General features: G+C 37.4%; 1 protein-coding gene across 6 annotated transcripts in view; it reads left to right on the top strand.

The window, feature by feature from the left end:
- Positions 1-27,629, top strand: part of LOC123873157 (serine/threonine-protein kinase minibrain-like) — a 262,872-nt gene that overhangs the window by 198,648 nt on the left and 36,595 nt on the right. The window contains exon 1 of one of the 6 annotated variants that reach the window (XM_045917876.1): positions 17,534-17,869. The exons of the other annotated variants lie outside the window; for them this stretch is intronic. Coding sequence (XP_045773832.1) covers positions 17,783-17,869 — 87 coding nt within the window. The 5' untranslated portion in view covers positions 17,534-17,782. Of the gene's footprint in view, positions 1-17,533; positions 17,870-27,629 lie in introns of those variants that run through there. 6 annotated transcript variants of the gene reach the window in all.

The following is a 27,629-nucleotide window of genomic DNA, read 5'->3' as shown; positions in this document are numbered from 1 at the left end:
AAACCTATGGAAGACAGGTTTTTTTGTAACTACCAACAAAAATTCGTTCACTACAAACCTCTAGTAACCTTGCTCTGTCTATCCTTCCGTTTGTAGTAACCATAGAAGCCTTAACACGGGAATTGTGGACAAAAAAGATTGAAAAAACCAGATTTTGCTAATAAACCTCTGGAAAGCAGGTTTTTTTGTAACTACAAACAAAAATTCTTTCACTACAAACCTCTAGCAACCTTCTTTTATCTACCCTTTCGTTTGTAGTAACCATAGAAGCCTTAAAACGGGACTTATGCCCAGAAGGGAACGAAAAAACCAGATTTTGCAAATAAACCTCTGGAAGACAGGTTTTTTTGTAACTACAAACAAGAATTCGTTCACTACAAACCTCTAGCAACCTTGCTCTGTCTATCCATTCGTTTGTAGTAACCATAGAAGCCTTAAAACGGGACTTTTGCCCAGAAGGGAATGAAAAAACCAGATTTTGTAAACAAACCGCTGGAAGACAGGTTTTTTTGTAACTACAAACAAAAATTTGTTCACTACAAACCTCTAGTAACCTTGCTCTGTCTATCCTTCCGTTTGTAGTAACCATAGAAGCCTGAACACGGGACTTGTGGACAAAAAAGATTGAAAAAACCAGATTTTGCAAATAAACCTCTGGAAAGCAGGTTTTTTTGTAACTACAAACAAAAATTCTTTCACTACAAACCTCTAGCAACCTTCTTTTATCTATCCTTTCGTTTGTAGTAACCATAGAAGCCTTAAAACGGGACTTATGCCCAGAAGGGAACGAAAAAACCAGATTTTGCAAATAAACCTCTGGAAGACAGGTTTTTTTGTAACTACAAACAAGAATTCGTTCACTACAAACCTCTAGCAACCTTGCTCTGTCTATCCATTCGTTTGTAGTAACCATAGAAGCCTTAAAACGGGACTTATGCCCAGAAGGGAACGAAAAAACCAGATTTTGCAAATAAACCTCTGGAAGACAGGTTTTTTTGTAACTACAAACAAGAATTCGTTCACTACAAACCTCTAGCAACCTTGCTCTGTCTATCCATTCGTTTGTAGTAACCATAGAAGCCTTAAAACGGGACTTTTGCCCAGAAGGGAATGAAAAAACCAGATTTTGTAAACAAACCGCTGGAAGACAGGTTTTTTTGTAACTACAAACAAAAATTTGTTCACTACAAACCTCTAGTAACCTTGCTCTGTCTATCCTTCCGTTTGTAGTAACCATAGAAGCCTGAACACGGGACTTGTGGACAAAAAAGATTGAAAAAACCAGATTTTGCAAATAAACCTCTGGAAAGCAGGTTTTTTTGTAACTACAAACAAAAATTCTTTCACTACAAACCTCTAGCAACCTTCTTCTATCTATCCTTTCGTTTGTAGTAACCATAGAAGCCTTAACACGGGACTTGTGGACAAAAAAGATTGAAAAAACCAGATTTTGCAAATAAACCTCTGGAAGACAGGTTTTTTTGTAACTACAAACAAGAATTCGTTCACTACAAACCTCTAGCAACCTTGCTCTGTCTATCCATTCGTTTGTAGTAACATAGAAGCCTTAAAACGGGACTTATGCCCAGAAGGGAACGAAAAACCAGATTTTGCAAATAAACCTATGGAAGACAGGTTTTTTTGTAACTACCAACAAAAATTCGTTCACTACAAACCTCTAGTAACCTTGCTCTGTCTATCCTTCCGTTTGTAGTAACCATAGAAGCCTTAACACGGGAATTGTGGACAAAAAAGATTGAAAAAACCAGATTTTGCTAATAAACCTCTGGAAAGCAGGTTTTTTTGTAACTACAAACAAAAATTCTTTCACTACAAACCTCTAGCAACCTTCTTTTATCTATCCTTTCGTTTGTAGTAACCATAGAAGCCTTAAAACAGGACTTATGCCCAGAAGGGAACGAAAAAACCAGATTTTGCAAATAAACCTCTGGAAGACAGGTTTTTTTGTAACTACAAACAAGAATTCGTTCACTACAAACCTCTAGCAACCTTGCTCTGTCTATCCATTCGTTTGTAGTAACCATAGAAGCCTTAAAACGGGACTTTTGCCCAGAAGGGAATGAAAAAACCAGATTTTGTAAACAAACCGCTGGAAGACAGGTTTTTTTGTAACTACAAACAAAAATTTGTTCACTACAAACCTCTAGTAACCTTGCTCTGTCTATCCTTCCGTTTGTAGTAACCATAGAAGCCTGAACACGGGACTTGTGGACAAAAAAGATTGAAAAAACCAGATTTTGCAAATAAACCTCTGGAAAGCAGGTTTTTTTGTAACTACAAACAAAAATTCTTTCACTACAAACCTCTAGCAACCTTCTTCTATCTATCCTTTCGTTTGTAGTAACCATAGAAGCCTTAAAACGGGACTTATGCCCAGAAGGGAACGAAAAAACTAGATTTTGCAAATAAACCTATGGAAGACAGGTTTTTTTGTAACTACAAACAAAAATTCGTTCACTACAAACCTCTAGCAACCTTGCTCTGTCTATCCATTCGTTTGTAGTAACCATAGAACCCTCGAAACAGGACTTATGCCCAGAAGGGAACGAAAAAACCAGATTTTGTAAACAAACCTCTGGAAGACAGGTTTTTTTGTAACTACAAACAAAAATTCGTTCACTACAAACCTCTAGCAACCTTCTTCTATGTATCCTTTCGTTTGTAGTAACCATAGAAGCCTTAAAATGGGACTAATGCCCAGAAGGGAACGAAAAAACCAGATTTTGCAAATAAACCTATGGAAGACAGGTTTTTTTGTAACTACAAACAAAAATTCGTTCACTACAAACCTCTAGCAACCTTGCTCTGTCTATCCATTCGTTTGTAGTAACCATAGAACCCTCGAAACAGGACTTATGCCCAGAAGGGAACGAAAAAACCAGATTGTGTAAACAAACCTCTGGAAGACAGGTTTTTTTGTAACTACAAACAAAAATTCGTTCACTACAAACCTCTAGTTACCTTGCTCTGTCTATCCTTCCGTTTGTAGTAACCATAGAAGCCTTAACACGGGACTTGTGGACAAAAAAGATTGAAAAAACCAGATTTTGCAAATAAACCTCTGGAAAGCAGTTTTTTTTGTAACTACAAACAAAAATTCTTTCACTACAAACCTCTAGCAACCTTCTTCTATCTATTCTTTCGTTTGTAGTAACCATAGAAGCCTTAAAACGGGACTTATGCCCAGAAGGGAACGAAAAAAACAGATTTTGTAAACAAACCTCTGGAAGACAGGTTTTTTGTAACTACAAACAAAAATTCGTTCACTACAAACCTCTAGCAACCTTGCTCTGTCTATCCATTCGTTTGTAGTAACCATAGAACCCTCGAAACAGGACTTATGCCCAGAAGGGATCGAAAAAACCAGATTTTGTAAACAAACCTCTGGAAGACAGGTTTTTTTGTAACTACAAACAAAAATTCGTTCACTACAAACCTCTAGTAACCTTGCTCTGTCTATCCTTCCATTTGTAGTAACCATAGAAGCCTTAACACGGGACTTGTGGACAAAAAAGATTGAAAAAACCAGATTTTGCAAATAAACCTCTGGAAAGCAGGTTTTTTTGTAACTACAAACAAAAATTCTTTCACTACAAACCTCTAGCAACCTTCTTCTATCTATCCTTTCGTTTGTAGTAACCATAGAAGCCTTAAAACGGGACTTATGCCCAGAAGGGAACGAAAAAACCAGATTTTGCAAATAAACCTATGGAAGACAGGTTTATTTGTAACTACAAACAAGAATTCGTTCACTACAAACCTCTAGCAACCTTGCTCTGTCTATCCATTCGTTTGTAATAACCATAGAATCCTCGAAACAGGACTTATGCCCAGAAGGGAACGAAAAAACCAGATTTTGTAAACAAACCTCTGGAAGACAGGTTTTTTTGTAACTACAAACAAAAATTCGTTCACTACAAACCTCTAGCAACCTTCTTCTATGTATCCTTTCGTTTGTAGTAACCATAGAAGCCTTAACACGGGACTTGTGGACAAAAAAGATTGAAAAAACCAGATTTTGCAAATAAACCTCTGGAAAGCAGGTTTTTTTTGTAACTACAAACAAAAATTCGTTCACTACAAACCTCTAGCAACCTTCTTTTATCTATCCTTTCGTTTGTAGTAACCGTAGAAGCCTTAAAACGGGACTTATGCCCAGAAGGGAACGAAAAAACCAGATTTTGCAAATAAACCTATGGAAGACAGGTTTTTTTGTAACTCCAAACAAAATTTCATTCACTACAAACCTCTAGCAACCTTGCTTTGTCTATCCATTCGTTTGTAGTAACCATAGAACCCTCGAAACAGGACTTATGCCCAGAAGGGATCGAAAAAACCAGATTTTGTAAACAAACCTCTGGAAGACAGGTTTTTTTGTAACTACAAACAAAAATTCGTTCACTACAAACCTCTAGCAACCTTGCTCTGTCTATCCTTCCGTTTGTAGTAACCATAGAAGCCTTAACACGGGACTTGTGGACAAAAAAGATTGAAAAAACCAGATTTTGCTAATAAACCTCTGGAAAGCAGGTTTTTTTGTAACTACAAACAAAAATTCTTTCACTACAAACCTCTAGCAACCTTCTTCTATCTATCCTTTCGTTTGTAGTAACCATAGAAGCCTTAAAACGGGACTTATGCCCAGAAGGGAACGAAAAAACCAGATTTTGCAAATAAACCTATGGAAGACAGTTTTTTTGCAACTACAAACAAAAGTTCGTTCACTACAAACCTCTAGCAACCTTGCTCTGTCTATCCATTCGTTTGTAGTAACCATAGAACCCTCGAAACAGGACTTATGCCCAGAAGGGAACGAAAAAACCAGATTTTGTAAACAAACCTCTGGAAGACAGGTTTTTTTGTAACTATAAACAAAAATTCGTTCACTACAAACCTCTAGTAACCTTGCTCTGTCTATCCTTCCATTTGTTGTAACCATAGAAGCCTTAACACGGGACTTGTGGACAAAAAAGATTGAAAAAACCAGATTTTGCAAATAAACCTCTGGAAAGCAGGTTTTTTTGTAACTACAAACAAAAATTCTTTCACTACAAACCTCTAGCAACCTTCTTCTATCTATCCTTTCGTTTGTAGTAACCATAGAAGCCTTAAAACGGGACTTATGCCCAGAAGGGAACGAAAAAACCAGATTTTGCAAATAAACCTATGGAAGACAGGTTTATTTGTAACTACAAACAAGAATTCGTTCACTACAAACCTCTAGCAACCTTGCTCTGTCTATCCATTCGTTTGTAATAACCATAGAATCCTCGAAACAGGACTTATGCCCAGAAGGGAACGAAAAAACCAGATTTTGTAAACAAACCTCTGGAAGACAGGTTTTTTTGTAACTACAAACAAAAATTCGTTCACTACAAACCTCTAGCAACCTTCTTCTATGTATCCTTTCGTTTGTAGTAACCATAGAAGCCTTAACACGGGACTTGTGGACAAAAAAGATCGAAAAAACCAGGTTTTGCAAATAAACCTCTGGAAAGCAGGTTTTTTTTGTAACTACAAACAAAAATTCGTTCACTACAAACCTCTAGCAACCTTCTTCTATCTATCCTTTCGTTTGTAGTAACCGTAGAAGCCTTAAAACGGGACTTATGCCCAGAAGGGAACGAAAAAACCAGATTTTGCAAATAAACCTATGGAAGACAGGTTTTTTGTAACTACAAACAAAAATTCGTTCACTACAAACCTCTAGCAACCTTGCTCTGTCTATCCATTCGTTTGTAGTAACCATAGAACCCTCGAAACAGGACTTATGCCCAGAAGGGAACGAAAAAACCAGATTTTGCAAATAAACCTATGGAAGACAGGTTTTTTTGTAACTACAAACAAAAATTCGTTCACTACAAACCTCTAGTAACCTTGCTCTGTCTATCCTTCCGTTTCTAGTAACCATAGAAGCCTTAACACGGGAATTGTGGACAAAAAAGATTGAAAAAACCAGATTTTGCTAATAAACCTCTGGAAAGCAGGTTTTTTTGTAACTACAAACAAAAATTCTTTCACTACAAACCTCTAGCAACCTTCTTTTATCTATCCTTTCGTTTGTAGTAACCATAGAAGCCTTAAAACGGGACTTATGCCCAGAAGGGAACGAAAAAACCAGATTTTGCAAATAAACCTATGGAAGACAGGTTTTTTTGTAACTACAAACAAAAATTGTTCACTACAAACCTCTAGCAACCTTCCTCTATCTATCCTTTCGTTTGTAGTAACCGTAGAACCCTTAAAACGGGACTTATGCCCAGAAGAAAACAGAAAAATGTTTTTTATTTTTTATTTTTTTTCTATTTAACTTTTTGAGAAAAGAATTCCACTACAATCCACTACTAACGTTTATCTATGAGAATCAATTGGAAAAATCTTGAATTTCAAATTTCGGGGGATGACCATTTTTTTTTTCGTTATAATTTTTTTTTGAAATTACTACAAACGAAAAACGTTTCACTACAATCAACTACATACGAAAGGCTATCGATACGCATAAAAAAAATTTACAATTTTTGAAGTCGGGTGCCAAGTTCACGGAGCCAAGTTAAGACGCTGGTTTTAAAACTAAAAGGTCCATTTCGTGCCTAAAGCACCATCTTGACAGCGACAGTTGGCAAGAGGCCATCCTCCAAAGCTACAGAAGCCACCTTTGACATTAAGAAGTCGGACTTTGTCCGGGGGTCATAAATGTGGGCGACCTTGCAGGTAGGTATATTCTCGTCGGCCGCGTTTGCTATTTCGGAACGTTGACATCGATCCGAGGAAAATTGGAGCAGCATCTTTGGCACCTGCGGTGCACCAAAATGCGGCTAGCGAATGCTAGATTGATCTAGCTGAAACTATTCGCAGCTCCATAATAAACCAATGAATTTTGATACAGCGCGATACAATGCAATGGCGTACGTGCGTATTTTACTAAGCCACTTGCCACGTGGAGGGAGAGAGCAAGAGAGTAAAAATGACGTCACACAAAACCGATATTACTGATTGATTTTTTTTAAATCGAAGATTATAATAACTAGTCTAAAGATCCCTATCTAAAGGGCTTCAACATGTGATGTATCTAGATGGTTGCTTTGAGGATAACCAAGCTTAATTAGAATAAATCATGAATACATAACAAAACTGTGCGAGCTATATACTTGGCTACATTTGCGTGGATTTAGGTAATAATGAATAATGCCCGTCAATATCAATTTTCCTCATGCTCGTACTTACCGTGGCGATGTTATTAATTAAACTACGTCAACGTCTGTCTAACCCAGACGAATACGTAAATCGTGACGTAATCACACGACCAATATAATAGCGATGCAAACACGTTTCCTTTGTTTGATCTCGTAATAGTGTTTGCACAAAAATCTGAGTTGTCATGCAAAAATGAGTTTTTTGCGAAAATTTAGAAGCTCTAGGCCATAACCTTTTAATAAAAACACACTTCTTCACTATCTTTCTTTGGTGTTTCACATTTTTAAGTTCCTGATACTCGTTTTTCTAAGGATTATTGTCTTCCTCATTAAAATAGGACAGAACTTTTTCTTCTTATATCATTAGGTTAAAAGCCTAGCGACACAAAAATTCTATAATTTCTCAGAAGTGCCCTAAAACTTTGAGCACATGTACCGCCCGGAGTTTCCACTTAGCGCGTTATTTACGATCCAGTTCGAGTATCGACCTCTCGGATAAGATTGTATCAGATTTGCAAATTTCACTCGCCACGATTGCGTCGCGGCGCGTCGCTCAAGGTGACCGGTGCGTTGACATTGAAACGCCTTTATCAGATCAGGCGGCGCGGAATCGCGAATTGTGTTTATTACTGGGTCGGTTGCCGACTCGCCGGGGACGTGCTTACGTCTTAATAGAATTAGCTGATATACCCACCTAGTAACGGCCATGACATTTCTTGAGTAATCGCTACCAAAATTTTTATTTCTTAAGGTTTCTTTTAAGTGAGGGAACGATTAATACGATAGTGTTTCTATGCCCCGTCTATATAATGAACTTTGGAATTAAGCGTGGTTGTTTGTTTTCCTATAGTGACAGGGAAAATTGTTACCATGTGCTTCTTATCATAGTCGCTAATCGAGTTATCATGAAATTAGCATTGCAAATGTAGGCGGGTAACAATATCTTGTTTTACACGAATCCAATTTACATTAAAATAAATAAAAATCAATAACTAACATCTGTAAGTTCTAATAAGAAAAGAGATTACAAGATATTGATAACCAAAACGCCATGAACTTAATTCTAAAGAAAATACAGTTATTTTACGATTATGTTAATAAATGCTTCAAAACTCTTCGTGGGATTTTCGATGGCCAATTTGAAATTTTATTCGCGAGTTATTTATGTTACTGTGAATCGACCAAGATATCATCTCGATTTTCTTTTAATATTTTGCATCGGTTTGATGGTATGTTATCTCCTAATTGGATTATTCTTCTATAGGTATAGGATATATTATATATAGGTACGTTCTATAGGTACTATAGGAACCTACTAATTTAGTTTAGTGTAGGCTAAACAGTAGGAACTTCTAGGAAGAAGAAGACTTCAGAATATATAAGGAATAGAAATCTCTATAAAACATAAGTGGCGAGGGCAAGCATGGCAACTAAACAGCGCCACACTCAAGTCATTAATCCGGTTCACTGCGAGTGCTGCGAATATTTATTTTCCTCTTGTCACCAGGTGTTAGTCTTGGATGGCGAACGTATTTCATTGAATTTATTCATGACACATCTAAGGAAATCGTTAGGCACCCGCTATTATGTGTGAAAACTTGAAAAGCTCCTCTCCTCAGACATTTTGTTGTTGTACGGGGCAAAATTGGGAGGACGAATTCTTGATTTTGTATTGAACTGAACAACGATATCCAATTTTTGTTCATCTTACCCTAATTACTTGGAAAAGCTGTAGGGTGACATCTTCTATTCATACGCAGGAATACAATATGTTCTCTATAGTAGGCAATTTATCCATAGTATCTATAGTAGGTTTTATGACTATTATATATCTATGATTAAAATTATGTAATGTTATAAATACAATAATTTGATTCATCGTTTTATTTTATTAAGCCCCGACCCAAAAAGAGGGGTGTCATAAGTTTGACGTGTGTATCTGTGTATCTGTCTGTGGAATCGTAGCTCCTAAACTAATGAACCGATTTTAATTAAGTTTTTTTTTTGTTTGAAAGGTGGCTTGATCGAGAGTGTTCTTAGCTATAATTCAAACTGTTCAGCCGTTTGAAAGTTATCAGCTCTTTTCTAGTTATTACTGTATGTAACCTTCACTTGTCGGGGGTGTTATAAATTTTTAATTTACACTTGTGCTAATATAAATTGTTATTACAATAAAACAAAGATATTTGGAGTTCTAAAAGCTACTTAAAAACTATTGAAATATTGTTATTATTATCTTTTGTAAAAATGCTACACGTGGATTGTGATGATTTGATTCGATGATCTAATTCTTAATTTTGTAATTTCAAAGACATATTGTCGTCTTCTAATCGTCACAACTATTGACGTAGCACTGGATAACGACTTGATTTATGCTTCCTCTTAGATAGATTCATTGACTGTTACCGTCATTTGCATCATTGGAAGCCAATGGCCTGATAGCCACTTCTCATTGTCGAAGTTCAATTTATTCTCAGAATCTTGACATCAATTATGATTTCTCAAGATGATAATGGGTTTTTTGTTCTTTGTTTAAAGTTCTTGCTTGCTCTAGCTGCTCTAAATGTGCTTCAGTGCTTGCGTTATCAATTTATTATTATTATTTGTCATAGAACACAAATACATAATAATATGTTACTAGTACAATTTGATTTACGCTTCTGTAAAGTTATAATATAATAGTATTTATATAATACTTATATACATTATTTATTATCGCTCTCGTATTATTTTCGAGGTGGGAAAATACAATATATTTTCTCATTGCGTTAAATTATATAGGTACTTTTCACTGACTTTATATTTATTAATAATCCACTAAACAAAAAATCCTTAATGAAAATATAAAAAAAACTCAGTTTTATTGTAAAATCATTTCCTTTTCATTTGTAACTTTTGAAATGAAATACAATAAGTTTTACTATATAGATCAAAAACGGAGGCAAAGTGGACTAACAAATGGCGAACAAGGGGAACAATTCGTATATACCTTGTGCCGTCTTAGTGGTATCACGATTATCGGTACGTCGCTGGTACAGGCAGGGGCCGTGATTGGGTGCAGCGAAGAACTCTATTAAAGCTGCTATCGGTATCTCGCTCCTGTCACGTGTACCGAAAGACCGCCGGCTAGCCGAATCGCGGTTCGATTTCGTGTTATATCTATTCTTAGTAGTAATCTCATTTTAGACAACAACAAACTCTTTTATTAACCCCCGACCCAAAAAGAGGGGTGTTATAAGTTTGACGTGTGTATCTGTGTATCTGTGTGTCTGTGTATCTGTGTATCTGTCTGTGGCATCGTAGCGCCTAAACGAATGAACCGATTTTAATTTAGTTTTTTTTGTTTGAAAGGTGGCTTGATCGAGAGTGTTCTTAGCTATAATCCAAAAAAATTGGTTTAGCCGTTTAAAAGTTATCAGCTATTTTCTAGTTTTCTTGTAGATAAGAAGGTTAGATAACCCTTAGGTTCATAATATTCTTCTTATATTAAGCAACTAGCTGATGCCCGCTACTTCGTTCGCGTGGATGTAGCTTTTTTAAATTCCCGTGGAAACTCTTTGATTTTCCGGGATAAAAAGTAGCCTATGTGCTAATCCAGGGTATAATCTATCTCCATTCTTTTCAGCCCAATCCGTCCAGTAGTTTTTGCGTGAAGGAGTAACAAACATACACACACACACACACACACACACACACACACACACATACAAACTTTCTCCTTTATAATATTAGTGTGATTAATATTCGTCTCTAACTAAAATTATTTCATCGTTGGGCCAAGTTGAAAGATTAGTTTCGCTCGTTATGTAGTTTGCGTCATTCCGCTTTATTACAAGCAAAATGAATGGGACTTACCTAAATATACCTACAGGCTGTTACTTTTGAAGCGGTCAGAGAGGCGATAGACTAGACATTGAGAATTTGGTCTAAGATCTTTGAATAAACCTTGAATGAAGGAATACCTTGTCTATGTCCGGGAAAATAATAACTGAATACTTACAAAGATTTTTAAATATAATCTTATACACAGGATAGGAGTCAATCTCGATTTTTTTCCAAAAAATCGTGATTTTACTGTGGTAATCGATAAAGTTTGGTATGAAATAAATGTTTTATATAAACAACAAGAGTTAGACAAAATGGATTTATACGTAACAACTATTTTTCTTTAATTTCACGTCCCCTATAGGTATATTTGAAGAATCGTCGATTCAGGATCAAACCAAGAGTTCTCTCACTGTAGTTAACTCTGGTATCGATCAATGTAAAAAATTGTCTCGTGAAACCGATCGAGTTTGTTTACTTTAATGGTATCCGCTTGTTTGTCAACTTCGCCCGGGGCACGTCGGGCGGCAGGCAGGGGAAATCATGGAAATTATTCGTACCTTAAACTTACTACTATTATCCATTGCGAGTCTTAGGCCTTCTCTAAAATTATTCGGCCTTAGGGCAGAGTTAGGTAGAGAGAGTGAGCTCTCAGTTTGATCCTGAATTGACATCAGTCAAATTTTTTTTTTGTTTTTTAAAATGAATAAAACGTATATTTTCAATCACCTCGTTACATATATACATAGGTAGTATTTGATCTCGAACAATTTGTATGCTTATTAGCGTAAATATACTATATAAAATTTAAAAAATGTTTCCAGATCAAGAACTGGCTATCCTAGCTAGATTTTTAGATCTGTGCTAAGGATAACCAGCCCTGTACCTCGGTTATCTAAAAAATAACAACATAAGTGCACAAGCACAAATCAGTGCATCAGTGCAGTGCATTTCAGAAAACTGTTGTTCTTTGACATTTAACATTTAGAAACGGTACATATTAGGGGTGACGTGAATTCAAAGATTTGCAAATATTAAAAAGTCTTTGTCACGCTGCGCTGCTGCGATGATCCATGCCCATACTAACTGTGCTTAAGGTCTATGGAGTCGGTGTGCCGTTCTGACACTGGCATGCAGTAAACTACACGCGAACTGCGTGTTCGGTTGGCACGGTTCTTGGTGACTTATAGCTGCCGGATTACACTGCGTCTACTCTTATTAGTTAGGTGAAGCGTCTACAACAACAATAACAATATGTGTATTCAGTCCCCAACAGTCCCTCACAGTCATTTGAACTGCACTAATACCGTATCAAAACTGCTATTATGCTGTTGCCTTTTGCAGTTGCATTGACCCTCAATAAGAACCGGCCGCAGCGGTTGTCTTCGTCAAAATTGCTCGAAGAACGCCGGACGGGGCGGCTGGCATTGTAAATAATGGAAAATATTCGTCGCGCGCCTCACACATTTGCGATCGACTATCGATAGAGGCAATTGGCCGAATAAATGACTCGGTAATGATTGGCCACCCGCTCGATTTAGGCCTTTGAGTCAATGATATACATACCTAAGACACTCGTATACCTGCAGTAATGCGAGAGTATCGGAGTTTAAGTGCTAGAATATTATTGCGACTGCCCCTTTCGTGGTAGGAAAAAAATAAAAATACGATTCAGGAGACGGATATCTTTTGGAGAGTTTTCACGGGACTAATAAACCTAAATCCATGCCGATGAACTCGCGAGTATCATCTAATCCATACTAATATTATAAATGCGAAAGTGTCACTGTCTGTCTGTCTATCTGTCTGCTACGTTTTCACGGCCCAACCACTGAAGCGATTTTAATGAAAGATACAAACTTGGGGTACATCCCGGGAAAGGACATAGGCTACTTTTTATCCCGGAAAATCAAAGAGTTCCTACAGGATTTAAAAAAAAACCGAAATCCACGCGGGCGAAGCCGCGGGCATCCTTTAGTAATAAATAAATTACTTTACTAGCGTTTATTGTTTTCAAAAATTCCAGTAGATTAACTATGTACTATCCTCGGCTGTTTAATCTTTGGTATCGGTGCGAATAACCCATTGTTTAGGCTTGTAGCGGTCAAGATTACGATTTGCTTCTGCGTTCACGGTGGTCTACGTGTGGTGTAGGAGGGGTACTTCCGTCTCGCTCCAAGAGCCTTAAGTATTAATTCTTTTTTATCAACAACTTATTTTTCATGCGATAACGTTAGCGAAGAATAATGATCTCGGAATTACTAAGTGACCTTTTAAAAGTAAAGTGAAGTTTCATAATAAATGTTATAATAATAATAAAGCTACTAACTAGATTTTTATTTGCTGCGACTGCGTCCGTAACTGCAGTCATCATCCGTGATGGCATGTGAAAACTAGTCCAAAATTAGGGATGCCTCAATATAATGTTTTCTTGAAGGCTAGGTCAATTACTGAAATCCTAAGGGTGAAGCCACAGAATGCGTAGACGGTGCGGTGCGGCGCCTGAGCGGTGCCGTATGTAGAAATCGCTATGCCACACGAAGCGTTACGCTGTCGTGCGGCATCGCACCGCAAATGCGCCAGACTTGCGACTTGACAGACAACGAGGGGAGGGCAGTACAAGCCCATATTTTCTGCCGGAGCGGGAACGCAGTGCCCGTGTAGCATACAATACTAAAATCTACAGCAGTGCGCTGTGCGGCGTCGCACCGCACCGACAACGCATCGTGTGGCTTCACTCAATCAGTGTTCTCAATCACTGACTTTCGGTAGCTAACCTTTTCAACTTAATACTTACCCACATAAAAATTCTTAGTGTACGAATTAAAAACAATCATGGAAATTAAAAGAAATATTGTATTACTACATTTAATACTATAATTATGATATGTAGTATTTATAATAGTGGTAATTATAATTTGGCTCGTCTTCGTCTGATTAAGTAGCTAACTACTCCACAGAGATATTAAAATTCTTTCTTTCTTTATAACCACATTAAAATAATATTAGTCAAGCCACCAGTCACCACTGTAAGATATCTAATCGCTTTCGCAATGAAAATTGAATTCCGTTTAATCTGAGCCGCTTGAAATTAAATTCTCTCCAACTGCGTGCTCTATCGGCGCATCGCTCAAATGCTTGCAGCGACGCCTGCTGCACCCTCGCCATTGTCGTGCACCCACCGATGCACCCTGGACATTATTGTACTCGACTGCGTTTGCAGTTTTCTTTAATATGGAAATGTGAGGAATTATTGTGCGTCTGATTCGAAGGTTTTCATAATTACGGTCATTTCTTTTTTAAAGTATTCCTATACTCTTTAATTATTATTAATATCACAATGGTAAGGTCGTTTCTTTACAAATGTCAGCCAAGTTCCTCTTTAGCAAATTATATGGCAATGCAAAGCAGTTTGACATATTATCAGAAACAGAGTTTTCAACATGTTGGTCTTCTACGACAAATTAAATGACAATGAAAATGCAGTTCGATATAGTATAAGTCGAAGTCATTTATTCAAATTGGGTACTATTGTACACTTTCTGATTGTCAAACAATGATGTAGTGGCGATTATTAATTACGTTAACTTGAAAATAAAGCTACGAACGTTCCAAACGCGCCCAAGTCTGAGAAGAGCCCACAACAAACTTAGCCTCAGTATATTAACGGAAAACAGAGTTTTTATTATGTTGTGACTGCTATTACTGACGTCGTATTTATATCAATGTCAACGCTCTGACTGTAGGGAACGAGTAATTTTCTCCAACTGCGTGCTCTATCGGCGCATCTTTCAAATGCTTGCAGCGACACCTCATTCCTTATTTGCTTCTCCTATGCATCTTACATAGTTAGTTACTGTGCACTTAATGTACTGTGTACGTGTGTTCTGACGTGTTATGATGGTATCTTTATTTTGTGTTAGAGGCGCCCGCGCCGGGATAACCAAACCCTTAGATGGTGCTGTGTGGCACAACTTTAAAGAAATAAACGTTTCATGTAATTTATTACAATAGTAGACGCGACCAAAATCACACATCTTGTAATATTTACCCACTAGCTTATGCCCACGACTTCGTCCGGATGGCTTACGCAAACAAACCTCTATTTTACCCCCCTTGAGGGTTGAATATTGAAAAATCCTTTCTTAAGAGGGCTCTCTCCGTCACTCGTTTCATACAATCGTAGTTCCGATTTCATTTGAATATTAAGCAACCAAAGTCCATGAAATTTTGCAGACATATTCTAGAAACTAATATCTATGTCTGTGGTTTTCCAGATTTCTGTTAAAATATTCGGTTTCAAAGTTACGCGGTCTTTAAAATTTACATACAAATCTTTGAGCCCCTGTAATTTTAAAACTACATATTTTTAGAAAAATCTAAAACACCACAGACACAGATATTAGTTTCTAGAATATGTCTGCAAAATTTCATGGACTTTGGTTGCTTAGTATTCAAATGAAATCGGAACTACGATTGTATGAAACGAGTGGAAACGAGTGACGGAGAGAGCCCTGTTAATAGCTATCTGCATGCCAAACGGTTCGATCCGTCCAGTCAGTGGTTTGAGCTGTACGTTGATTAGTCTGTCAGTCGGTCAGTCAGCCTTTTTTTTTTAAATATATTTAGATATTTACTACCAAGTACCATAATAAATGAGTAAATACTTACAAAATGTATATGTTGAAATACACCCGAATACACCTAAATACTTATGCTATGAATTACTTTTGTTATTTTAAAAGCAAACCTCGTATTTATATATATACGAAAATTGATTTTAAGAAGTGAAGAAATCGGACGATGTTAGTTTAATCTTGATTAGAATCTTATGAGTTGCGGAATTCAAATAGAGAAATTTTCCGGTTCAAATACAGTTTCAATCAGTTCTTTGCAATCGATTAAATAAGGGTAGTATATAGTATAACTTTTACGTAAAGCTGAAAAGCTATCTTTTAGTAGGTATTTCTATATCATAAAATACAAGAAGTTCTTAGTTTGAAATACACTTTGAATAACAACTAAACGAGAGATCGTCGGTGCTCAACTATTTCCACCAAAGATTCCGAGCTCCAAATTCTCTGAATAGCTGCATGCGTTGCTGTCAAATAAGCGGGGGGTGTCGGCGTAATAGCTTTAATGTTCCCTTAAGACGATACTGTACGGAATTATTAGCTACAATATTGAAATATTTGTGTTTGTAGTCACTTCCTCTAACGTTTTGATGACTTCCCGGGCGCAATGGTAAGCGCCGTGGTCTTATTAGTGGAAGATCCCGGGTTCGATTCCCGGGCAGGGATTTGGAATTTTATAATTTCTAAATCTCTGGTCCGGTCTGGTGGGAGGCTTCGGCCGTGGCAAGTTACCACCCCTACCGGATCGATTTCATCATAATTTGTACATCGATCTCTGCGTAGGCACTTAATGCTAAACTTGAGCATGACTTAAAATAAAGAATAAAATTAATTGAACTGTTTTAGGTAAGTATCTACTTTGAGTTGATTCTCAACGGGAAAAGAGGAAAAGACCATGTTCTCCAAACTTTTTTAATACAAGCACCGGCAAAACCCAGTCTTATCATTGCACGAAAGTTTATAACGATCTCACATAAGTAGGTACCTACTCTCACATTAACGCGAATGATTCATAAATGCGACACTCAATAATCTCAAATGGTTCATTACATGAAAACATTCAATCGGCGCTTTCATCTCGCGGTATTTTATCTCATTTTCATCAATTTAATACGGGCACCCGCGGAATGCGGATCGGTTGCGATTTCCGCAAAAATCTCCCTGTCAACGACCGCGCCCGATATAGTGCGGGTCCGTTAGCCGAGTGATCGAGCTGGACTCCTGCCACCGGCGCCGGCTAATTATAAACATGCATACGATATACGGGCACGGGCGTTAATCGCGCCGAGAGACACCATTGTCTGTAACCTACACTGTTTGATAGGTCACTATACCATATCTTTTGCCAAGCTTAGATTGTAATCTGTAACCTTTTCTCCGGCCAACATTGTCAAACATCATAAGGATGTTCGCCCAATTAAGAAGTTATTTCTGTTACAAATGAACATCGTCCCACACGCCACATTCCCACGAGATTAATTAGGGGGAAAAATTACTCTGTGGGAGACGATGAGTAATTGCTTGTGAATGTAAACATATGATTTGAATAGCGCGATTTCTCAAGAAAATGTAAATTTGCGCTCGATAACATAGTTTACTCTGCAAAAAGCGCGATTATCTGGATGAGTACCAATGAAAGAAAACACGACGACAGATGTTTTGTTTTTAGTTTTGTGGACTCATCCCAGATATTTGTGGGCGGGCGGATTGCTAGCACTTGACGCGCGACGCGTTCCCCGCCTGAGGCATCTGGGTCCCGCGTCACTTGACCAAAACATCGAGGCCAAATGTCCATTCACGAAGATATTAGATATGTTAGACTTTATTTTATAGGTGTAGTTGAGATAACGAGCCAGTCGCGTCCACGCAGTCGATTATTACGGACAAGTACATTACTAGAGTACATCTCGTCTACCTATTTGTTTATTCCATTTTCACTTTGAGCACGCGCGAATCGGGGAGTCGCGAAAGTGTTGAGTAGATAATTGCTAGTACATTACGGGAATTGTTGGATACGTGTGTTGTTTACTTTGGTGTTAGGAGCGTTGGATAAGGTTAAAAAGTGTTGTGGCGGAGTCCAGTGACCCACCAGCCGTGCGTGAAGCTGGGATGGTGCGCAAGGGGGAGTCCACTGGCGCCCTCTTCAGGACTCTGGCCGACACGCTTCGATGGCGTTCCTTCCGCGCCCTCGCAATGGTATGCTCTGATGTTACTGTCAAAACGACTCACACCTTTCATTCAGATTTCGAGACTATCTGGGGGCAATTAAGAACATTTATATGTTTCTACATAATATTATAAGTTAAGAAACTATTTATTGCATGTTTTAGTTTTACACGGAATTTCTGAAAATTCTTTTTTATGTTAGAGATAAACTCAGATTAAACATTTTAATATACTTTTATTTTACTGTATTTTACAAACATCGCCACTGTCAAACGTCACTAGAGAGTGCATAGAGGCTACCAAACCATAGACACCTAAACAACTGTCACGGTGCTTTCAGATGTAGGTATGTAGACCATCAAGAAATATAACACTTAGTAGATAGAGGTCTACATTATTGAGAAAATCTACATGCAAAATTTCAAGATTCTAGATTTAGTTTTGAGCTTATCAGTCTTTTTCTCCTTGTATATAGCTATAGGTATTAAGTATATCCTGTTTCTCCCTTCATACATATAGATATTAACTAGATATTTTTATTCTTTGCTAGTACCTAAGTACTATTTTATAAAACTGCGTGAAAACTGTAGAGCAATAAAATAATTAAAATAGAATAATAGGTAATAATTTCTGTTATTATAGCAGAAGTTGACGTTCAACGCTTAATTTTATGTCCACGTGTAGAATCGTTCTACAATCACAATAACAACATATTTAGTAGTATATAAGTATTTGAGTAGTTCAATACATTTTCTTCAAAGGCTTCGAGCTAGTAGGTGCCTAATTATTCTGTTAGTTAGGCAGTTGTCTGACCGCTGCCGGTTAGTGAGAAATGAGTTGGTGAGCAACAGGAGCCAGTTAGTTGGGATAGTTTTGTCGCTGGGCTATGAGCTAGTGTACGAGTGCGACAGGCAATAGTCGCCCGTCATACATTAATAAATAAATAATTAATCCTGCGCAAACTGCAAGAGTGTTTTGACCGCCAAGAGGGCGTCGCCGATAAACTAGTGGAGAGAGAGTTCTCGCCGGCGCACGGTGGGGCAGTTCCGGGAATTAGCTGGCCATAAATCGATTTCTCAAAAATGGCCATTGACAAACAAAACTTACTACCTTAGGTAATTAAGTAGACACCGAACATAATGCCACCTCTCCATTCCTCTAATTAGGGGTGTTCACCATTTTGTGTCAGTCTAAACCTGAGCGTCACTCTACGTGTTCATATTGCGTTAACTGATTCAATTAAAACAACTTTTTAAAAAGTGATTTTTATATGTTAGTGAGTTATTTTTGAAAAAAATCTTAATGGATTCGATTATAACAGGTAAGCGCCCATATATTACATTTATAAAAAAGTTTGAATAACGATAAAATAGATATTTTATGGCACTTGCAAAATAATGCTTCTGTTGCGGTCGAAAAATCATCTTTTAGATACTCAAAAAGGTTTTACTTTAACTTCCCACCGAGTCCCATCGGTTTTATTCATTGTAAATAAGAACTGACTATTATCCCTAATTGAATACATCGAGATTAGCTGCGGTCTCCCGCGGAATCCATATTTTGAAGGCTATGAAGTACATAGCGGAAAATCGCCGTATTTCACAAATTTCTTTTTTTCGGTTTAAACCGGTTTTTATTTGCTTCCAGAATAGGAAGGCACTTTAGGGACTTGCACCGTAACACGTGGATTTCTTTTTACTAAAATGCAATAACAAGACTTGCCCGATTTTGATGCAAAATTGATTTATCTTGAGAGATATATTCTATCACAAGATGAATATTGTGATGAACAAAAGAAGGAAGTTAAACATAATTTCTCACGTCTAAAGTCACAATTTAAGAAAAAATGGATCGAGTCACATAAAAAGGCCCATACTTTCATTCAAAAGAATGATGAATGGTTAAAAGGAACATACGAAATACCGAGACCTAAATAGCTTTCTTCTGGTAGACCATCAAAGTCGTTTGAAGATTCAAGTGGGAGAAGTAAACGCAGAAAAACACTCAAAATGCGTAGCACTATAGAAACAGACCACAAAACTTTATATTGAGTTGTATCCCTGGCACCCTATGTCTCCAACAATGCATAAAATCTTAATACATTGTGCAACTGTAATGGATCATGCACTTCTGCCTATTGGATTACTATCCGAAGAAGCAGCAGAGGCACGAAACAAACATTTTCGCCAGTATCGGTATTTCGCAAGAAAATGCTCAAGGGAGCAATGCAATTATGACGGCCTTAATAGGTTGTTGCTAAGTTCGGATCCATTAATATCGAGCATAAAGCCAAAACCTAAAAGAAAAAATGTGCCTCATAGCAAAGAAGCGTTGGAAATGCTTATTTCCGCTGAACTCAACACAGCAGAATGTCCTCATGAGGAATCTGAACCGGACCAACTTGACAAGGATGAATTGAGCTTTAGCTCTGGTGAAGACACTTGGGATTGATCTGAATCACATTATGTTTATTTTTGTATTTTTTTATTTACCATTGCATCTTTATTTTCTTCGTTTTTGTTTTTATATTTTCTTAATTTATCATAATCACGATTTTAATTTACTATTATAGTTTTAGTGTTTTTAGTTTTTTACTATGTTTTATATAGAAATAAAATCTGTTTTGGCACTTTATGGAATTATTTGTTTTTCGTGTCAAAAAACGTTTGTTTCTCCTTCGCGGTAAAACTACTGAACCGATTTGGCTGAAATTTCGAATGAATATAGATTATGCCCTGGGTTAGCACATAGGTTACTTTTTATCTCAGAAAATCCATGGTTTCCACATGATTTAAATCAGAATTTCGACAAACAGGATTTAAAACCAAAATATACGCAAGCGGGGCCGCGGGCATCAGTTAGTTTTAAAAAATAAGTTCCCAAAATACTAAAAAATATAATTTAACCTATTTACAACACATATATGGGAGAAAATAATATTGGCCGCCTAATTCCTGGATCTGCCCCACTGTGCGGCGGCAACTCAAGCGTAACCCAGCGTGACTGATTGAATGTCCGTCGTCAATACCGACTCTGATCTAACAGCTAGAAGAAAACACTAGGTAGCCTATTGTCGTAGTGCTAAGTCTTCTTTTACAAACTAGCCAGCTTGTACAAGAAGACTTGAGAATTTTCTTTAGACCCGCGTCGGTGTTGGTGTTGACGGCTTTCAATCACGTTAGTTGCTCTTGAGATGTTGCTGATGATGTCAACATGGCATCTTTATAAAATATCACTTTATTAATTATTAGTAATCTTTGGTAGTACACGTAGTTCCGTGAGCAAATTCATGATGCATTAGCCGACCGTTTAAGATTTATAGTCACTGTCCGAAGGAATAAGTCACGTGCGAATACGAAGGAGATAAAACCTGCGGAGCTACATTGTTTGCTACACCGAAGAGATTCAAAGAGTTGCTAGAACGGCTATTGGGAACATATACATTGACCTTATTTAGTCTTAGTTGCCACGCTGTTCGTACATTCAAAGTCAATGTCAAATAATCTATTTACAAGTGTAAATTAAAAGTTGCAAGTATTATAATGTTCGATCAGCTTAATGATATAGCATAGCACGTGCTAAACACAACACATTTTTCTGTAGCAAGTGAAAAATCAGGTGTCGTCGTAAGGCGCTGATTGCACCTGCATTCAATCACTTTTTACTAAAAAATGCCATGTGTGTTGCAATGTGATTTAAGTAGTAGACGAAAAGTCAAGCCTCTTGCTTGGTTACCTATAACATTTGTCGCCTCTGTTGCCAATAACGTGTACATCTTCGTCCACTTGGATTCTCTACGCTACGTTAATTCAATGGAGTGACGTAAAGTACGGTGACAGTGATTAGTAATAAACGTCTTGACGCAAACGTTACAGCTCTTTGCGCCTGTTTAATACGTACCCTCTTTACTGTGACTTAAATAGTAGACGAAAAGTCAAGCCTCTTGCTTTACCTAACATTTGTCCCCTCTGTTGCCAATAACGTGAACATCTTCGTCCACTACAATGCCCGTGGATTCTCTACGCCCGGTTAATTCAATGGAGTGACGTAAAGTACGGTGACAGTGATTAGTATTAGACGTCTTGACGCAAACGTTACTCTACTGACGACGCTCTTTGCGCCTGTTTAATACGTACTATACGTATTAGGTATGTACCTACATCTACCAAGAGATTAATGCCGCGTCAATCTTTCTTCTTTGCAGTATATTGCTACCCCTTTAGCGCAAAGTTGTGATTATGACATTGTGCTATAATCTCAATTGCATAATCATGTCAGACAACTTTTAACAGTACTCTAGGAAGCCAAAGTGCTGTGTTGGGTCTATAGATGTCAGCCTATGTTTTTATGTGGCTTTTTATGTTTTTTATGTGTGTAATGTAATTAGTTCGACTTATGGGGATGCCATAGTCATCTTTGACTAAACCTGTAAAAAAATAAATGTCAGCCTAAGTATCTGCTTAGGTCGCATGCACTGCTTGTACTTACAAATTTTTCGCTAGTAATTATGACAAGGTAGCGGCCCTGGGTATCACTCGACTCTCGACCGTGGTTATCGTCTTTCGTTTTAGAGAGAAAATCTCTCCTGGCCTCGTACGACATTTCACAATAGTCTGGCACATTCGCACAAGATACCTACTGCCCACGGCACAGCTGCTCCATCGCATCAACAGTTTAAATAATAATTAGTTAGTTAGGTTGTAGTTGTTAAAATTACACATCATTAATTTAACTGCTCTGGTGCAGCGGTATGCAATGTAAAGGTGCAACCTTATACCTAAGTGGGAGGTCCTAGTATTTCTCCTCGACCTTGTTGTAATAGGTACATATAACAATCAATTTTGCTGTCTCATCGCCCATTACAATATCTAGTGACAGTGAATCTAAGGAGCAAGGCACACAGACTCGAAGCGCGGCGTTTTTCTTGTTAAACTCTTCCCGAATCGACGACGCTTGTATCTATACTAATAAATAAAATTGGAGTGTCTGTCTGTAATTTCGAAATAACTACCTCATATTAAGCTCATATGGTTATTTGAACGATACCAACACTGAATCACACGTTTTTAAAATTTTTGTCTGTCTGTCTGTCTGTCTGTCTGTTTGAAAAGGCTGAACCGATTTTGACGGGATTTTCACAGACAAGTAGAGAATTGACCAGGGAGTAACATAGGCTACTTTTTTAACCGACTTTCAAAAAGGGAGTTGTGTTTTTCTACCTTTGTACACCGAAATCTCCGAGATTTCTGAACCGATTTGCGTCATTTCTTTTTTAATCGATAGAGGAACTTTGCGACATTGTTTCATAAAAAATTTGGAGTCCAACTCCTCAATCCTGATGCTGCAGGGGATCTGACCAATCCACGCGGGCGAAGCTGCGGGCATCAGCTAGTTAAAGTATAAGTACTTACCTACTTAAAGAGATATTATTGTTTTACTTTTTAGAGGATTTTTGTGTCTGGGATTTTAAATTTTAATTTTTTTACTTTGACTAAGGTGGATTGGGCGGGTCTGAATTTCGCGGGCAGACCCGTCTCATGCCCCTTAAAGGCGGCACACAACAAGTCCAGGTGGGCTAAAGCGCGGCGCTCATGCTTTGTATTTAATTTTCAGTAAGTCTACCAATTTCAACGGTATGTTAGAATACATAAAGCTAAGTTTAGCTTGTTATCAAACAGACTGCACTTCGTCTTGTATACTCTGGCCCAAAAATGCCACTAGAAAATATTGAATAATCATCTTAACTTTGGTCGTTAGTAAAAATCAGTTCTTGAAAAGAACAAGATGTAGGTACACTGGCACCTAGAGCGAGATAAATTATAATCTGTGCGTTGTGTAATCTCGCGGCGAGACCAGATGCTATGATAAGCACGTGCACCGCATCACTCTCGATATCACACGGACGCATCGCGGAGCCGTCAAAACAGCACGCACGGCGCGTGGACGATAGTAAACATACCTACGGGCACCGATATAAATGCCTACGGGCTAAAATGAAGACGTTTTAAAGTTGCGTGGTTGTGCATATCGCTTGCTTGGCTGCTTGTTTTTCCTGCCTGTGTATAGTCTAGCTCTAGTGGGAGAGCGGGCGATGTAAATCATATGCAAGAATGTGTGATGATGGTACTATGATCATAATTTATTAAAATCTTATTAACAAACCTGGATGGTATAAGTTTTCAAGTTTAAAAAACCTAAACACTACAGTTATGTACCTATCCAATTACGTCCATATCGACAGATCTGCCTCAATTCTCAAAGCACGTTATTTAAATAAGTTACACAAGGGCTTCTGGAAATTAAAACGGAAGGCAGGCATTGAGAAATAATTGTAAAGCCTGAACGCTACGCTCACATACAAATCACACGAGTATGACTAGTTCTCACTATCTGTCGGATCCAGACAACGGATTCACGTTCATCCTTATTAACTTAGTTACTCAACAAAGGTAACAACAATACAACAATACAGAATAGATACATAACAATAATGACGATAATCTTGAGAACGATGTTTTTGTAAACTCGTTACGTCGCGACTCCAAGATCTGTTTTACTCCACTTAGCTTTTCAGGCAAAGCAGTGAGTTGCTTCAGTTCCTACTGCCTTACCTGCATTTTTCTTACCTACCCACTAGATTAAGTATTATGTACCTACCTTACCAATTTATCACTATGCTGGGTTTTATAGTTTTACTATACATATATAACTAAATAACTAGGTTTTTTGGTGTAACTAACGAAGCGACATAGTCACTTAGTGACTAGATTTCTAATTAAAAAAGATTTAAAAAAAACTAAATAAGTTAACGCAGTGCCCGGTAAAACCGACTGTGGCTTTGTGGCACTGAATGTAAAATAAATACGTAGCGCAACCATCTTTATTGTTTCTCTGATCAATTTCTATTTCTGTTTTGGTCTTAGAGGCAGAAAAAAGTTGTTTTGTCAATCTGGAGTAGCGATGTGCCATTGCTGTGTAAGCACGCTGACCTCCATTAATGCCAGTAGGTACTCTAGACCGCCGAAATGTTTTTGAAGCTACTTGATTTTCGCCATTTTGGCTCTGACAGCAGCAGCGAAGTCATGTAAGCATAGTCGGAACTAAATGTTGGTGATGAGACATCTGTCAACATGATGACTATTTGACACAAAGTGTCAATTTTAATCCCCGGTACGCTTGGTAGGGTGCTCCGAATCGGCAGAAAAAAATGATTGTCGCTATTCTTCCAGCTTTTTATATTATCAGTTTAAAAGTAAAAGATAGTCGACCTCAATCGAAAGGATTCACATTAAGGATGTCACATTTTATAGTAATAGGAAACCTCTCTTCAAACAGATGTGTTTGAAAATTAACAAGTGTAAATTAAAAATTTATAAACCCCGTCAAGTGAAGGTTACAGTAACTAGTAAAGAGCTGATAACTTTCAAACGGCTGAACCGATTTTCTTGGATTATAGCTAAAAACACTTGATCATTTCAAACAAAAAAAAAACTAAATTAAAATCGGTTGATTAGTTTAGGAGCTACGATGCCACAGACAGATACACAGATACACACGTCAAACTTATAACACCCCTCTTTTTGGGTCGGGGGTTAATAAATGTATCGCGTCATTCTTTTATATCCAGCTCATCAAAGCCTTCATGGAAAAGTTGCATTGGAGTCCATTGTAGTTAACTTTTCTTATCACCAAAGATGACGAATTTGATGGTGGATCTTTAGTGAAAAGGTGACCTTATCTAACCGCGAAAGTTTTTAACGTCAAAAAGGACCCAACAGACCAAAGCGTCCTAAAGAAAGAATAAAAAAATGCCTTTAATATCTAACAAGGCATCATTATATTACAATGTTATGTCAAAAATAGAACTGGGTTCACAAAAGGATCTCAACAACCCGAACTTTAGAAATACGACATTGCAATACCAGGGCACAGCCATATTTCCCTCCAGCTGTATTAATGATGTAAAGACGAGCCATCGCATCGAGCTGTCGGAGCTACGACAAGATGCAGCTGCTTTCCTTGTTATTACTGTTTCCAAGTACGTCCTTTCGTATAGCTTTTGTTCCAAGTTATAAGCGGAGCGTTCTTTGAGTATAACTCACATTCGTACAAAATAAGTTCTCAAATCAACGTGCGAAATAAGTTCTTAAATAATTGTAAAAGAACTCGATGTTAGGTACTCAAATGACAGCGATACCATAGTCTTAATTTTTTCTTCTTCTTCTTCGTCGTCGTAACACTTGACAGAGCAGACTGGATCACGAACTCTGGACTGGAGTCTTTGAGGGCGGATTTTTTTCTCTATTTGTATTAATTATGTATGGTATCGAGCTGTAAGAGCTACGATAAGATGCAGCTGCTTTCTTTGTTATTACCTACTGTTTCCAAGTACGTCCTTCCGTATAGCTTTTGTTTCAAGTTATAAGCGAAGAGCGTTTTCTTGAGCCTGATTCAAAAGTTCTTAAATCAGTTTAAAAGAACTCGAAATGAGGTACTTGTAAATTAATATGACTGCGGATACTATAGCCATTCCCCCCAAACTGTATTAATTATTATAAAGAAAAGCCATTCAATCGAGATGTCATAGCTACAAATTCTTTTTATTACTGTTTCATTCTATAATTTTTGTTCCAAGTTACAAAAACATATCGTTTTGAAAAATGCAAATAAGCTAGTTAATGATAAATATCACCAAAATAATTGAGATGTGTCTTTCAATTTTTTTAATGTCAACATTTCTTAAGTTAACTTTTTGTAAAGATAGTATGAAGCTTATTATATATTTTTTTTAGGAGATGAATTTCTCTTAAGTACCAAATTTTATAGGAAATATGTTTAAAACAGAATGTTACTCAAATAAATAACCTTGTTCAACACTTCTAAATAACCACTCCACTTACCATCTAAATTTTCCAATCGTAACACTACAGGTAGCTATGAAACTAAAATCACATAAAATGTTCTCTTTATTTATACGAAGTGTATGTTCGTTGTAATAGCAATGCATTCACTGTTTAATTAATGTCTAGATATGATGCTCTGTTTTGTACCTCGAGGTGGCTTGTTTCGCTTAATGTTTGAATCCCCAGACAATTTCATTTCTATTTAGGCTTGTACATATTCAAATAACGTTTGTATACGAGTTAACCTTAAAATTATTTAAGCAATTTTAGTGTTTCGCTTGTGTGAATGAGTTAAAAAAACTTAGTCAAATCCATCATCTTAAATCAGTTTTTTTATTCAGATACAAGTTAGCCCTTGACTACAATGTCACCTGGTCAATCATCATCACGCAATCATACCGTTTTAGTTTCTACTCGGCATCGTAATTGCTAAATCGCTTGGCGGCACGTCTTTTGCCGGTAGGGTGGTAACTACCCACGGCCGAAGCTTCCACCAGACCTGACCAGAGAAAATTCAGAAATTATTAAATTCCAAATTTCCCCTGCCGGGAATCGAACTTGGTACCTCAGAATAATAAGACAATAGCGCTCACCACTGCGCCAGGGAGGTCGCCAAAAGTTGTTTACTTGGACCGCAAGACAATTTACCATAGCGTGCTAACAGTAAACAGCAGACTGTTGATATACTCGTATTTTTGTAGTACGTATCAGTCGAGTTTATTTTAAAGCCACAACTTCTCCACCCATAATGTCACTTCCGGCTTTTGCAAGTGACTCCAAGGCTAAGACCTTGTTGCAAATAAAACAGTTCACAGCGTCTCGGTAATAGCTAGTGGCATAAATCCTGTAATGTGTGTGGCTTTTTCCTTAATCCCTTTTACCCCTTT

The sequence above is a fragment of the Maniola jurtina genome, chromosome 16 (genome assembly GCF_905333055.1).
Source record: "Maniola jurtina chromosome 16, ilManJurt1.1, whole genome shotgun sequence".
In the NCBI taxonomy this organism is placed as follows: domain Eukaryota; kingdom Metazoa; phylum Arthropoda; class Insecta; order Lepidoptera; family Nymphalidae; genus Maniola; species Maniola jurtina.
This window is presented reverse-complemented; position numbering and strand designations above follow the sequence as displayed.